The sequence below is a fragment of the Abramis brama genome (assembly GCF_963993115.1).
Source record: "Abramis brama genome assembly, chromosome: 6".
Classification (NCBI taxonomy): domain Eukaryota; kingdom Metazoa; phylum Chordata; class Actinopteri; order Cypriniformes; family Leuciscidae; genus Abramis; species Abramis brama.
Genome location: NC_139968.1, coordinates 20441753 through 20458778, shown reverse-complemented (window position 1 = coordinate 20458778; position 17026 = coordinate 20441753). Strand labels below are relative to the sequence as shown.

Sequence of the window (17026 nt, the reverse complement as noted above, 5' to 3'; positions counted from 1 at the left end):
GCGCACATGTGAAAAGCCCAAACATTTAACACACTTACTGTGTGGGTCGTCGTTAGCGATGTAACGAGCACATGGCGGAGTACAGCGTCGGTATTCTATGGCAACTTCACCGTAAGGAGAAACAGAGTTCCGCTTGAACAGTCGCAGAAGCTCCGAGAATAATCCAGAAGTCATTTTGAGCTCAGAAAAATCACGAGCGAAGGGCAACGTGACCGCTTCGTTCTGAAGGCAGAGAAATCTGAGGAGCAGATGGCGCGCGCGAATATGTAATGATGCGACGTAAGAGCAACAGGGCGGAGCCAGATTGCGCGGGCGCCATCAGCCAATGAATTGGCGTGATTCTATAGGGCTTCAAACAATCGGCACATTCAGAGAATATCCCACTGCGCTATCCGCAGCGTTGAGTGAACCTATGAAAGAGAACGAGTTGTATTCGGGCGCAAAGTTGGCACGTTGCTATTTTGAGGCAATCGAAATAGCAGAATTTTTTATTTATTTTTATTTAAAGAGCACATTAGTGATATGCGCCTTAAATTCCACCATGTAAATAGCGAATCCACCATGTCTTGAGCACAACTGGCTTTTAAAGGTAATGCGAGATGAAACTCTGGTTGGTTGATTTCATGTTACACCCAAAACACACCCATTACTCATTAAAGGGTTAGTTCACCCAAAAATTAAAATGATGTCATTAATGACTCACCCTCATGTCGTTCCAAGCGCGTAAGACCTCCGTTCATCTTCGGAACACAGTTTAAGATATTTTAGATTTAGTCCGAGAGCTTTCTGTCCCTCCATTGAAAAAGTATGTATGGTATACTGTCCATGTCCAGAAAGGTAATACAGACATCATCAAAGTAGTCCATGTGACATCAGTTGGTTAGTTAGAATTTTTTGAAGCTTTGAAAATACATTTTGGTCCAAAAATAACAAAAACTATGACTTTATTCAGCATTGTATTCTCTTCCGGGTCTGTTGTCAATCCGCGTTCACGATTCCGCAGTGACGTGCTGACGTAAGATGCTGCTTAGTTCTTCGTCCGTGTATTCGGGTTCAAATAAATATGGCTGGGCAAAAAAATGCAAGTAAATGTAAATCAGACATTCAGTGTGTTTAAAACTAGCTAATATTGTATACTAGATTAAATAAATCGAACTTATCTAATATTTGCACAAAAAAAAAAAAAAAAACATAGGATGTGTACATCTAATGCATTGAATAAAGTAGTGGGACACTAGTCTGTACCCTATTCAAAATGCCATATGCAATCGCATGTTCTCTGCTGTGTAAAATCTGGCAAATTCACTGCATACTATTCATTTATCTACTACACATTCACAATAAACCATTACTTGGGGTTTAAAAAAGAAAACAGGTTTAAATCAAACCAGAAGATCACATGAACCCATAAATTGAGTTTTCCCCATAGTTTTACCAAAATATGCTGGAAAAGATCTTGTATTCAAGGAAAGCTAAACTTATTTGTGGCACACTATGCAATAGGTGGCAAATTCAGCATTTTGCATCATCTCTGTCTGTCAGGATGTGTCGTGCGCGTGTCGTGTCATGTGGTGGAGACCTATGGTGGTCTGGAAACTGGTGATCTCATCAGCAGCGTCTTATCAAGATGACTAGAGCGTACAGCCTGTTGCTCTCGGTGGCTTTGACAAGCTTGACACTGACTGGTTAGTAAAATCATGCTATACTTATAATACAATGATAACTATGATAACTCAAACTTGCATCTTGATTGGTTTAGGTACATTTGGAGCTGATATCATCAATGGCAAAAAAGTCAAGAATAGCTCCATGCTTTACATGGCATCAGTTCAGATTGAAGGACAACACAGATGTGGAGGATTCCTGATCGACCCGAGCTACGTGCTCACGGCCGCACACTGTGATGAAAGGTAATATGATAGTTAGTCTACTGTTAAACTGGGATATGTTTGGGGTTCAACAGAACTGTTCACTAATCTGCAATTGTGTTCATGTTAAAGTGGCAACATGACTGTGGTCCTGGGCACCCACAACATTAGTGCACAAGTGGCGAATCTGAGAAGATATACAGTGCAACATAAACATAAGAAATCTTTCAAAAATGAGAAAACTGGCAATGACATCATGCTTCTGAAGGTACAATATTTCATAATAAGAACATTATTATTAATAATAATAATAATAATAATGGATACATTTATACTTTAACTATAAATTAAATAATTGTAATACACATACAATTAATGGTCATCATGAAGACCTCACATTTCTTGTGTGGAAATCCTAGCTGTCCAAAAAGCTGAAAACCAGCCAAGGTGTGAAAACCATCAAAATCCAGACCAAGGACAAACCACTAAATCGTAAATCCAAGTGCAAGGTTGCTGGATGGGGTAAAACCGAACAGCATGATGATGTGAACGATCTGCTGGTCACATACGTGTCGCCTATCAACTTCACAACCTGCCAGATGTTGTGGGAAAAACTGCAAAAAAAACTCCCAAACAATGTCCTGTGCACTGGGGGCACCAAGACTAAAAGTGGCGCTTGCCAGGTACCTCTATTTTGGTGAAAGTTCATAATTTGTAGGTCTATTCTTCTGAACTCAACGATGTGATTGTAATCAATATCAAACATATTATTGCAGGATGATTCAGGTGGACCGCTAGTGTGCAATGGGAAAGCGGTGGGCATCGTCTCTATGGATCGCTGTGACAGCCCAAATGTTCCCAATGTTTACACTCAAATTTCAAAATACAAAGACTGGATCAAGGAGGTGATCAAGGGAGGTGCCTGATAACTTTGAAACTGAATTTTATTGTTGTGCAGGGTGGTGTCAGAGGTCATTCAGTCTCATTTTGCTGTTTCTTAGATGGTGAAAATGGTGTTGGTGCATTAGGCAGGTTGCTTCAGAACGTGCATTTGCTGCCACATTACTTACTCTACAGGAAAACATGTGTTGTATTTCCTTAGGTTTAAACAGATCTCTGCTCAACTATGTAGGCCATAATGCACACAAAACCCTCAAACCCTGTATTTTTTTCCCCACACATATGTTTTCTTAATCTAACATGTTCTGGTAATAAAACGTATGTGACCACAGAAAACTCAAAATGAGTCGAGACGTGCAGAAAGGAGTTGGGGTCCATCTTGACACAAATGCAGCATCACTCTGTGGTAAAGCTGAATAGCGTTACTAACTTGTGCTTTTATGTGGTTAACAGATCGTTTCCGAGATTAACTTCCATAGTCTTCTAAACAATGTTAAAAAAAAAAAACACATTCACACAGAAGAACTAATATTTGACATTATTTATTTTACATTAGACAAAGCAACATGGGATTATAAACTATACACAACTCCATGTGTGTCTATATGAAAGGTGAATTTTGGTGAATCAATGCCAGAACAGACCATTTCAAGGAAGATATTTCCTAAATAAATAAAAGAGCTGGATAACAATATATATATATATATATATATATATATATAGAACACGTTTGTATGTTGTACAAATTATGATTAAACATACAATACTGACCAAATAAATTGTTTTGCTAATGACTGAGTCTGTATTTTCACAATGACAAACTATGGGCATGCAGAAAAACCTTTGTATGAGCTGCTTGTGTGTATAATATGGGTTACTTTAGAGAAATAATACATTCATTCACAGATATAAAAAAAACAGGGATGGACAGCATAGTAAACCTGTGACTGAAATCTTTGGTCTGAAATACACTTTTGAAATGTTATTTTCCTTCAATAGGTTACAAAATATCTTAGAACTCTTAAATTAATGAAGTCGTTTTTCTTTTAAACAAAAGGACAGTGAAAGGAGGAGTTTAGCATTCAGAAAGGTTAATTGATAACATTATTATCTGTTCAACTTCTTTGACGATACTAAAATTTGGAAATCTAAATACAGTTTAAAACACATTTGTTTGATTTTAATTTTCTAGGAAGATATATTTATAGGGTTGCAAGTAATGGTCGCAAATTTAGCCAAATTTATTACAGTCCAGATGGCCAAGACCTCAAAAGTGGGACAGGCCAAAAATCACAACATAAATAAGACATGTGATGTGCTTATAACTAGGTAATGCCTGGTTTCAAAGATGGGGCTTAGATTAAGCCAGGATTAGGCCTTAGTTTAATTAGAGCATTTAAGTGACTTTTATAAAGGTGCTTTAGAAAGAATAAAACACTACTGGTGTGCATCTTGAGACAAAACAATGGCACTGATATATTTTAAGATAAGTCAGTGCAAGTTGCTTTTAGTTAAAGGGGTCATATAATGTCATTTTTGTACAAGCTAATATGATTCTTTAGGGTCTAAATTAAAAGTTTGTAATATACTTTAATTAAAAATTCTCATTAGTATTGTAAGAAAACACTCATTTTACCTGGTCAAAAACAGCTCTGTTTTCAGCACACCGTTTCAGTGCATGTGTCTTTAAATGATAATGAGCTTTGCTCACCCCACCCCTCTGTTCTGTGCGTACACCGTTTGTAACACAATAACACAATAACCAGAGCCCATCTAAGGACATTCTCTGACAATAACGCGTCGTTCATTATAAACGTGGGATTATGAATTATATTGATAACGTCGTACATAGAAAACATGCCATAATGTACCCTGAGTGTAAAAATAGCCACATTCATTGTGAAGCGTGCAAGCTATTTGCAAAGATTAATATAAAGATTAATATAAATGTCAATAAAATGTTACACTCACTTGTTCTTCTGGAGGTTCAGCAGGAACACGAATAGTTGGTACTGATCCTTTTTTCAGGAGCAGCTTCTTAGCAAATGAGAATTTTATACTGACCCTCGTTTGTAAAGCAGTCTGGTGAAATGATTCACGCAAACATGACAGCATTGACGTTGATCGTGGGGAATATTCCCTTCGAAAACAAACTCAGCCACTGCGTCTTCAGCTGTACGGATTTAGAAACATCATCAATATGACTGCTGTGTTCGTTATTACACCCAAGAACAGAACACCACAATCGTTAGACGCCATTCTACTCAGCACTCCAGCTATCAACAATGAACGCGCCGGTCAGCCATCGTGGGAGGGGCGTCGATTTTGTGACGTCACAATATCGAACAGCTTGATTTGAGACAGGAGGAAACATATAAGAAGATTAAAAAAAAACACTGGATGGATTTTTATCGTTTTATGATGGTTGTGTACAGGCACTGCCAACACACATTTCAGTACAATCAACTTGTTAAAGTGCATGTACCATTATATGACCCCTTTAAAACAGCTCAAACATACATTTTAGTCTGGGACTAGCTTAAGCCTTGTCATACTAGATGATATACACCAATAATCCAAAACATGACCACCTGCCTAATATGCTGCTCGTCCACAGTGTGCTGTCAAAACAGCGTTGACCCGCCGAGGCATGGACAAGACCCCTGAAGGGTCCCCTGAAGGGTCGTGCCTGTGGTCCCTGGCACGAAGACGTTAGCAGCAGATCCTTCAAGTCCTGTAGGTTGCGAACTGTAGAAAATGGGAATTGTTGGTCCTGTCAACCTTCTTCTACTGCTCCAAGGTCCAGTTCTGACATGCCCATTGCAGACACTTTCGATGGTGGACAGGGGTCATCATAGGCACTTTGATTATTCTACAGGTACGCAGCCCCATACACAGAAGACTGTGATGCACTGTGTTGTGACACATTCCTCCCATAACCATCATTAAGATTTTGTGTGGCGATGGCAAGCTCTGTCCTCTTGCCAGTAATTCTGTAGCCCAGGGGTCTCTGGTTATCGTAAGCCGCCCCTGGCAAAGACCACAAGAATCAGACAAGTCCTCTGCACAGACCCCTATACTGCCAGTTTCGTCTCCATACCAAAATATTCAAGTACCCAAATGCATGCTTACATGATTAATTATTCTCGCCCAAACCATCTTTGGCTTCAATATGAGACTGCAAGGATTTACAAGAACAATACTTTCTCATCATTGTCTTGCTCACACTACATTATTTATTTTTAAAAGGAGGTGGAGTAACGGTCACCCTTAGTGACTCCACCCACCATTTATATATTTATACCGTGTTTAGCCAGTGAGAGCTCAGTGATCGTCTTCTTCATCATGACCATCATCATCATCTCTCTGCTCCTGCTGGCCTCTCTGCTGCCACACCTGACCTTCACTGGTGAGATTGACTATATAACAGCATGTTATCATGATGTTTTGCATAAAGAATGTTTGATTTGTATATATGTGCTGATTAAGTTGACTGACAGCACTCCCTCTCTCTCTCTCTCTCTCTCTCGCTCTCTCTTTCTCAGCTCATGTGAATGTGGGTATAGTGAACGGCAATGAAGCCAAACCCCACTCCAGACCCTACATGGTTTCTCTACAGACAAATGGGCAACATAACTGTGGTGGATTCCTCATTTCTGATCAGTTTGTCTTGACTGTTGCACATTGCTGGGAAAAGTAAGTCTTTATGAGTTAAAATCTCCTTTGACTGTTACTGCAATGCAACCATACAATATATCGTATGACATATGCACATTTCCAATATGCCTTCAGACAAATGATTCTGACGGTTGTGGTTGGTGCTCATGACTTGGGTACACATCATTCAGAACACATCGGAGTGAAGTCCTACATTCCGCATCTAAAATATATATCCAGGCCTATGCAGAATGACATCATGCTTTTGAAGGTAACATCCTGACCTGTAATACCTAAAAAAAAATATATAAAAAAAATAAACTTAGCCTTCTTAGCCTTCAGGGCTTCTGTAGAAAAACAGTATAATCCAACGAACTTCAGTCTTATAAAAGATTGTTTATTAAAAATGGTTGTATTTTTTAATTACAGCTAGAGAAAAAAGTCAAACTAAACCACAAAGTTAGACTGATATCATTACCAAAGAAAGGAGAAGACGTGGGAACAGATACTCTCTGTAGTGTTGCCGGCTGGGGAAGACTGAAGACTAATGGCCAACTGAGTGATCGTTTAATGGAGGCAAATGTGTATTTAATGAATAACACAAAATGTAGCTATAAATGGGGAAAGTTCTTCTCAGGCTCAAAGATGATGTGCGCCCATGGTCATGGTGGATCCTGCCTTGTATGTTCTAAAAATTATTCACAGACTTATGGTAATGTACGAACTGGTTTCACTGACGTGTTGATCTGTGTTTCTTAACAGGGGGATTCAGGAGGTCCTTTGGTTTGTGGAAACACTGCAGTTGGTGTCACATCTTTCGGTGACCCTGATCGCTGTAATTCACCTCAACATCCTGAAGTTTATACCAAGATTTCAGCATATCTTCCATGGATCCGCAGAGAAATTGAAAATATTAAGTGACTTCATTGAAACTAAAAAAGCAAGAATTTGTTTTTCTTTAAGTTTTCTATAAACCCATTAAAATATCACATGGCAAGCATCAGTTATAGTCAAAGTGTTCTCATTGTCACAACCACACCCTCACTTTCCAGTCATGCCTGTAGACTTGTATCTCATTGAATGGGGAAAAACTGAAACACCAAAACTGTTGCTAAAAATTACAGGAAAAAAAAATGTATTTCAACACAGGAATGGTATCATGAACTTTTCTGCTTCCACTAAAACATAATAATAATAATAATAATAATAAATGAAATAATGTTTTATTTTATTTTATTTTATGAATATTTTTTTTTTTTCAGACAGGTCAAAATAAAATATAAAATAAAAACAGTGAAAAGAATCCAGGATTTGAGTTGTAATATCTTCCTGCAAAAGTTTGGCAAGTCTTAGAGATCTAACCACAGATGGTGAGTTAGTTTCCAGCTCACACCCGATATCTCACATTTAACAGAATTTACACAAAATATTAGGAATTGATTACATCATACATGGGGCAAATTAGTCAACTCCCATCAAGAACGCAAACATAACACCTATCTTTTCCACTTCATTGCAAAGTGAGAACCACATGAAGGTGTAAAAGAGGAAGTACGAGCACTATAAGGGGACCACCATGCAGACCACTTTACATGAAATACCATCATCAACACTGAAGAGAACTTCAGCACTCCAGATAAACCTTCCCTGAACAGCATCATGATCGTCTCTGCGCTTTTGCTAGTCACCCTGCTACCATATCTGAGCCTTCAAGGTAAGTCTGATAGAAAAAGAGAGATTTCCATTGCATTATGTCAATCTGAAGGAACATTTAGTCAAATCTATTTCTAATCTAACCAACCTAAACTAATTTCTCTCTCAGCATCTGTGGATGTAGGTATAGTGAACGGCACAGAGGCCAGACCTCATTCAAGACCCTACATGGTCTCCATTCAAAGAAATAACAAACACAAATGTGGTGGCTTCCTTGTGTCTGAACAGTTTGTTATGACGGCTGCACACTGCTTTACACAGTAAGTTTTTTTGTTCAGTTAGAATTTCGTTGTGAGACAAAGAGTCCCAGACCGCTGCAAAAGGGTCTTCACTTGGTGTGACTACTTACTATATATATAGTGATACCAAGATACTAACATACTATGATAGTACCCAACCTAGTGGGTACATGACTTAAAGGGAGTCTGCCAATTATAGTTTGAATCTAAAATGGGATTAGGTTTATACTTAAACCTAAACCAAAGTTACCAAACTTAAAAATGTGTGCCTTTGCAATGGAAGCATCATAACAAAGTATGCTATTACAATATGGTTCTAAATTCATATTGTTATACTGCAAGTCAAGCCTAAAATGCAAAACTCAATTTTGAGCAGTCCTCATTTACAAGTAAAACGCATGTTTTCTTCCTTGTCTTGACAGAGGAGAGAATCTGACAGTCGTGGTTGGAGCTCATGATTACCATCATGGTACCAGCATGGACGTCAAGTTCTACCACATCTACCCTGGGTATGAGTCTAACGGTCTGCTAAATGACATCATGCTACTTCAGGTAAATGACTGATTTTTCAGGGCAAACTGCAAGAAAACTATTTTATCCTACAAAAATCCTATACAAAATTCTGAGGAAGAGAAAACTATACTGAATGTCTTTAACCCTTTAGGCTTTGTTCACATTGCACACAAATTTTATTTGGTTTCAAAACTAATTTCAAAACTAATTCAAAACTAATTTACAGGACAAACCACATACACATATGGTTATGGTTTGTATTGGGATTGTAAACAACATTGATTTTACAGTGTATGTGTGTTAGTTTTTTCAAATTACAAAATAAAAATAAGAAAAGCCTTAGAGATATAATCGGATAACTGGTGTAAAACTGCAGCCTCATGCAATTATACATAGGCTGCAAAATGAATAATAATTAATTACTATGAATCATTTACTTTGAATCATATATTTTTTTAATATAATAAAAAATAAATAAAAAATAACATACACTGATGAGCCAAAACAGTATCACCACTCACAGGTGAAGCAAACAATGTTGATCTGCCAGCAAGGTCACATGTCAAGGTCTTGGTTGATTAAGTGAACAGTCATTTCTCGTAATCAACGTGTTGGATGCAGGAGAAATGGGCAGGAATAAAGATGTGAGCCATTTTGTTGCTCCCGGTCAACAGTGGTGAGAATTTACCAACAGTGGTTCAAGAATGGGCGCCCAAGGCTCATCAATGCACGAGGACGACAAAGTACATTCCAGGATTTTTCTCCATGTAGTGGACTTCAATGGGTTACAACGGTTTGAAGGTCCAAATTGCAGTTTCAATGCAGCTTCAAAGGGCTCTATGCGATCCCAGGACTATCTGCTACTAACTTCTTAGTGCCAGAGACCACAGAACACCCCTTTCAGGACTCTTGTAGAGTCCATGCCTTGGCGGTTTGGTGCTGTTTTGGCAGCTCGTGGAAGACTAATAGCATATTAGGCAGGTGGTCATACTGTTTTGGCTTATTGGTATATGTAGCACAAAGTACTAGCACCTAATATTCCCATTATCCTTTTTTTTAAATAATTTGGTTAAATTTGTCATTTATATTCATTTTGAAAATGATCAGCATTAATGTTTGAATTACTTGATGCAGCTGCGTATAAAGGTCAACAAGAGCAAAAAAGTCAACTGGATCTCCATACCAAAGAAAGATAAGGAAATCAAGGCCAAGGCCCAATGCAGTGTTGCAGGATGGGGGAAAACAACCACCAATGGTGTAGCAAGTGCTAAACTTTTGGAGGTTGATGTCAAAATCATTGATAAAAAAGCATGTCAGAAGGACTGGGGGAAAACGTACATCAGTACATCAAGGATGGTCTGCGCAGGTGGTCGTGGAGGAGGATTTTGTCAGGTACAAAGTATATTCTGGAGACATCATAAATAGTGTTGCAGTTCAATTTTATTCACATGCTGTAACTTTCTCCACTTCTCAGGGTGATTCTGGAGGACCTTTGGTGTGCGACAAAGTTGCAGTTGGTGTTGTTTCATTCAATCAGCTAAATAGCTGTGACTCACCTACAGTGCCCAATGTCTATACCAAGATTTCCAAATTTCTGCCTTGGATAAAATGTATTGTTGGAGGTGTGAAGCAAAATCTTGATTAATAAATATTTTATTTTCTAACAACACACTCTCTTGATTGTATGTGTGGATTTTTGGAGGCTTTATGGTCACATGTTGATCAGATGTGACACTTTTCAGTGGAAAGATGGTCTCGACCCTTCTCAGCAGGTTTCCTGTGGGGGGCTGATGTGGTCAGACACCCTGTGAGAAACACTCTAGTTTGCAAAGACATCTTAAATAGAAAACCTGATGACTGTGCAAAAGTAATGAGACTCATCACCATAGATTAGGAAAGGTCTATTCTTACTGGAAGCACCTAAAAAAATTACATGTCAGCTCACACCTATTATAAGTCTACTACTAGCATTAAATTGTCATTGAGAAAACTGAGGAAATTATTTAAAAATAAAACTGTTTCCACATCTGCCATTGGCCAATCAGCCCTGCCCCAAACTCACACCATTGGTTTAACTGTTGCTATGTCAGGCTGGTCAGGATTTTCAAAGCAATTGAGCAATGGTTTGACTAACAAAGCCAGAGTGTTTGTACTTTTCAGGGAAATCAACCTAAAATTTGTTATTTATTGTATTAAAGGGAAAGTTCATCCAAAAAATGTCATCATTTACTCGCTCACTTTTTTCCACACAATGAACAATGTTAATGGGGTTGGGGTTCAATCATAGTTTGGGTGAATTATCCCTTTAAACTGGGGAAAAAATTATATATATACATGCACATTTTGCACATACCACAAGCACAATGAGGCGCTAAACTGCGATTCTGCTCACCACAGCTATGATTCACACTGCACATCACAGATAGGTTCTTTCATTAGTAATCCTTGACCTTTACACATCGCACCAGTGCCATTAAAGGGACTTTTCTTTAAGTGTATAGTTTCAGCACGACGCAGTTTTCATTTTTAAGTCCTGCATCATGTTGTTTAAATAACAAATGCATTTGCGTCCATCTATTCACCCATGCGTGCAGGTCTGAAAACGAGGTGTGTTCGGGCGCATTGTTAGCACTTTGCTATTTTGAGGCAACTGAAGTAGCAGAATTTTTTTATTTAAAGAGCACATTAGTGATATGCGCCTTAAATTCCACCATGTAAATAGTGAATCCACCATGTCGTGAGCACAACTGGCTTTTAAAGGTAATGCGAGATGAGACTCTGGTTGATTCATTTCATGTTACGCCCAAAACACACCTATTACTCATTAAGAGAATAGGGACAACCCTTTTAGGCCATGTGCTGGGCATGTCAACCATTTTTCCCATCTTTAGCAAAAGTGGATTTGGGCACGCCCTAAGTGCACTTGCACCGCACACTTTAGACCATGCACATAGATCGTTAAAATAGGGCCCACTGACTCACTGATCTGGTTGCAGTGGTTATCTAGTCAACAGCTCACTGAAGGGGAAGATTTTCTGTAAATAATGAATTTTAATGTCCTGCCTTTTATGAGCCATGTTCACCATTAAAGGGAAAAAAAACTATTCAGAATGTCTGATCGTTGGTTCCACTGGAAGTCAAATGACATTACAATGAGTAAATGTGTGTTTGACTTCCTGTGTTGTATTTGATTCCAGTAAAGAGATGACTGTTCTTGGCGAAGAGTAGAGTAAAGTATAGGCGTTAGGGTTCATAAAGTAGTTAATGAACTTCTGGCCTTGAGTGTATCAACTGTTGACATCCACAACTACAAGGAAGCATGGAAGAAATACAGACAGAACATAATTTGCCATATTGTAGGTTTTTAGATTAGGAATTCTATTGCTCTTCTCTTTTAAGCCCATCTTTGCATATATTCTTCAGGAGATCCATTGCTGTGCAATTCAATGTAGGGGGGCATCGCCTACTTCATCATAAAGGGATGCAAATATCCTGATATCAGTATCATTCAGAAAAGGTTGATTGTCGACATTTTTGACAATACTAATATTTGGGAATATTAATACAGTTTAAAACTCTAATTTGTGTGATTTTTTTTCTAAAAAGATATAAATAGGGTTGGAAGACTGAATACACCTCAAGTTTGAACAGGCCAAAGTTACCATAAATCAGACATTCAATGTGTTTAAAAATAGCTAATATTTTATACCTATCTAATATTTGCACACAAAAAAAAACAAAAAACATAGGATGTGTACATCTAATGCATTGAATAAAGTAGTGGGACACTAGTCTGTACCCTATTCAAAATGCCATATGAAATCGCATGTTCTCTGCTGTGTAAAATCTGGCAAATTCACTGGATATTATCCATTTATCTACTACACATTCACAATAAGCCATGACTTGGGGTTTAAAAAAGAAAACAGGTTTAAATCAAACCAGAAGATCACATGAACCCATAAATTGAGTTTTCCCCATAGTTTTACCAAAATATGCAGGAGAAGATCTTGTATTCAAGGAAAGTTAAACTTATTTTGTGGCACACTATGCAATAGGTGGCAAATTCAGCATTTTGCATCATCTCTGTCTGTCAGGATGTGTCGTGCGCGTGTCGTGTCATGTGGTGGAGACCTATATAAATGGTGGTCTGGAAACTGGTGATCTCATCAGCAGCGTCTTATCAAGATGACTAGAGCGTACAGCCTGTTGCTCTCAGTGGCTTTGACAAGCTTGACACTGACTGGTTAGTAAAATCATACTTTACTGATAATACAATAATAACTGAACTGCTTTTGGTTAACTCAAACTTGCATCTTGATTGGTTTAGGTACATTTGGAGCTGATATCATCAATGGCAAAAAAGTCAAGAAGAGCTCAATGCTTTACATGGCATCAGTTCAGATTGATGAAAAACACAAATGTGGAGGATTCCTGATCGACCCGAGCTACGTGCTCACGGCCGCACACTGCGATGAAAGGTAAGATGATAGTTAGTCTACTGTTAAACTGGGATATGTTTGGTGTTCAACAAAACTGTTCGCTAATCTGCAATTGTGTTCATGTTAAAGTGGCAACATGACTGTGGTCCTGGGCACCCACAACATCAGTCCACAAGGGGCGAATCTGAAAAGATATACAGTGCAACATAAACATAAGCACCCATCTTTCAAAAACGTGAAAACTGGCAATGACATCATGCTTCTGAAGGTACAATATTTCATAAATAAAAACATTAATAATAATAATAATGGATACATTTATATTTTAACTATAAATTAAATACTTTTAATACACACACAATTAATTGTCATCATGAAGACCTCACATTTCTTGTGTGGAATTCTAGCTGTCCAAAAAGCTGAAAAAAGGTGTGAAAACCATCAAAATCCAGAGCAAGGACAAACCACTGAAGCCTAAATCCAAGTGCCAGGTTGCTGGATGGGGTAAAACCGAACAGCATAATGTGGTGGACGATCTGCTGGTCACAGACGTGTCGCCTATCAACTTCACAACCTGCCAGATGTTGTGGAAAAAACTGCAAAAACAACTCCCAGACAACGTCCTGTGCACTGGGGGCACCAAGACTAAAAGTGGCGCTTGCCAGGTACCTCTATTTTGGTGAAAGTTCATAATTTGTAGGTCTATTCTTCTGAACTCAACGATGTGATTGTAATCAATATCAAACATATTATTGCAGGGCGATTTGGGTGGACCGCTAGTGTGCAGTGGGAAAGCGGTGGGCATCGTCTCTTTGGATCGCTGTGACAGCCCAAATGTTCCCAATATTTACACTCAAATTTCAAAATACACAGTCTGGATCAAGAAGGTGATCAGTGGAGGTGCCTGATATCTTTGAAACTGAATTTTATTGTTGTGCAGGGTGGTGTCAGAGGTCATTCAGTCTCATTTTGCTGTTTCTTAGATGGTCACAAAAATGACCTAATGTTGGTGCATTAGGCAGGTTGCTTCAGAACGTGCATTTGCTGCCACATTACTTACTCTACAGGAAAGTTATCATAATTTGTTGCATTTCCTTAGGTTTAAACAGATCTCTGCTCAACTATGTAGGCCATAATGCACACAAAACCCACAAACCCTGTATTTTTTTTCCATGCACATATGTTTTCTTAATCTAACATATTCTGAGTCGAGTCGAGACGTGCAGAAAGGAGTTGGGGTCCATCTTGACACAAATGCAACATCACTCTGTGGTAAAGCTGAATAGTGTTACTAACTTGTGCTTTTATGTGGTTAACAGATCGTTTCCGAAATTAACTTCCATAGTCTTCTAAACAATGTTTTAAAAAAAAAAGAAGAAAAAAAAAAAAACACATTCACAGAAGAACTCAAAATATCTGACATGATTTATTTTAAATTAGACAAACCATCATGGGATTATAAACTATACACAACTCCATTTGTGTCTATATGAAAGGTGAATTTTGGGGAATCAATGCCAGAACAGACCATTTCCAGAAAGATATTTCCTAAATAAATAAAAGAGCTGGTTAACAATATACATATAGAACAAGTTTATATTTTTATCTTCAAATTAGGATTCATCTCAAAGCTTTACAAGATTTTTTTTTTTGTGTGTGTGTGTGTGTGTGTTATTTCTGCAACCGAAGAGCACAAGCACAAAACAAAAATAAAGTGGAAATTTTTGGTTTATACCATTATAATCTTCATATCTTACATTTTACAAACTTTTATCGTTGTTCCTCAAAACTTACTGTAATGTGAATCGACTCAATGATGGACTATTAAGAGTTTCATGTTTTCTGTATTTTGCAAATTATGATTAAACATACAATACTGACCAAATAAATTGTTTTGCTAATGACTGAGTCTGTATTTTCACAATGACAAACTATGGGCATGCAGAAAAACCTTTGTATGAGCTGCTTGTGTGTATAATATGGGTTACTTTAGAGAAATAATACATTCATTCACAGACATAAAAAACAGGGATGGACAGCATAGTAAACCTGTGACTGAAATCTTTGGTCTGAAATACACATTTGAAATGTTATTTTCCTTCAATAGGTTACAAAATATCCTAGAACTCTTAAATTAATGAAGTCGTTTTTCTTTTAAACAAAAGGACAGTGAAAGGAGGAGTTTAGCATTCAGAAAAGGTAAATTGATAACATTATTATCTGTTCAACTTCTTTGATGATACTAACATTTGGAAATCTAAATACAGTTTAAAATGCATTTGTTTGATTTTAATTTTCTAGGAAGATATATTTATAGGGTTGCAAGTAACGGTCGCAAATTTAGCCAAAATTATTTATTACAGTCGAGATGGCCAAGACCTCAAAAGTGGGACAGGCCAAAAATCACAACATAAATAAAACATGTGATGTGCTTAAAACTAGGTAAATGCCCGGTTTCAAAGATGGGGCTTAGATTAAGCCAGGATTAGGCATTAGTTTAATTGGAGCATTTAAGTGGCTTTTATAAAGGTGCTTTAGAAAAAAAAAACATTACTGGTGTGCATCTTGAGACAAAACAATGGCACTGATATCTTTTAAGATAAGTCAGTGCAAGTTGCTTTTAGTTAAAACAGCTCAAACATACATTTTAGTCTGGGACTATCTTAAACCTTGTCATACTAGATGATATACACCAATAATCCAAAACATGACCACCTGCCTAATATGCTGCTCATCCACAGCGTGCTGTCAAAACAGCGATGACCCGCTGAGGCATGGAGAAGACCCCTGAAGGCGTCCTGTGGTCTCTGGCACGAAGACGTTAGCAGCAGATCTTTCAAGTCCTGTAGGTTGCAAGGTGGAGCTGTCGAGGATTGAACTTGTTGGTTCAGCACATCCTATCGATGCTCAATTGGATTGAGATCTGGGGAATTTGAAGGCCAGGGCAACACCTTAAACTCTTCATCATGTTCCTCAAACCATTCTTGAACAATGTGTGTAGTGTGGCAGAGTGCATTATCCTGCTGAAGGAGGTTTTGGTGTACCTGGTCTGCAACATTGTTTTGGTAGGTGTCACGTGTCAAATTTACATCCACATGAATGGCCGGACCCAGGGTGTCCCAACAGAACTTTTCCCAGAGCATCACACTCCCTCCAGCGGCTTTTCATTGTCTCACAGTGCATAACTAAACTGCGCACACATACACGGCCGATGTAATGTGATGTGATGTAAAAGAAAATGGGAATTGTTGGTCCTGTCAACCTTCTTCTACTGCTCCAAGGTCCAGTTCTGACATGCCCATTGCAGACACTTTCGATGGTGGACAGGGGTCATCAAAGGCACTTTTGATTATTCTACAGCTACGCAGCCCCATACACAGCAGACTGTGTGTTGTGACACATTCCTCCCATAACAATCATTACGATTTTGTGTGACTTTGGTTTGCATACACCAGACAGGATGGCCTTTGCCGTCCTCGTGGATTGATGAACCTTGGACGTGTTCAGTTTTTAATTGTAGAGTCTGTTCTCTAACTGAACGAAATGATTTTTATTACTATAAAAAAAATCAGAATGATGGTGGGGGCGGTGCCGCGGTGGGCAAAGGATGTAACCGGTGTTGCGGCTGAACATCGTGTAACACCAGTAAAACAGAGTATCGCAGCAAGCCTAAGCAAAATACATCCCGCCTTCT

General features: G+C 38.3%; 1 protein-coding gene across 1 annotated transcript; it reads left to right on the top strand.

The window, feature by feature from the left end:
- Window positions 1-1627: 1627 nt before the first annotated feature.
- LOC311085864 (transmembrane protease serine 9-like) lies at window positions 1628-15071 on the top strand (the record flags this gene model as incomplete). Its single annotated transcript, XM_084118481.1, has 10 exons — window positions 1628-1685; window positions 1760-1910; window positions 2001-2136; window positions 2288-2551; window positions 10365-10526; window positions 13064-13136; window positions 13221-13371; window positions 13462-13600; window positions 13740-13997; window positions 14091-15071. 10 exons carry the CDS (start codon window positions 1628-1630, stop codon window positions 14238-14240), a joined length of 1542 nt encoding a protein of 513 aa, XP_083974607.1. The 3' UTR covers window positions 14241-15071.
- Window positions 15072-17026: the final 1955 nt, after the last annotated feature.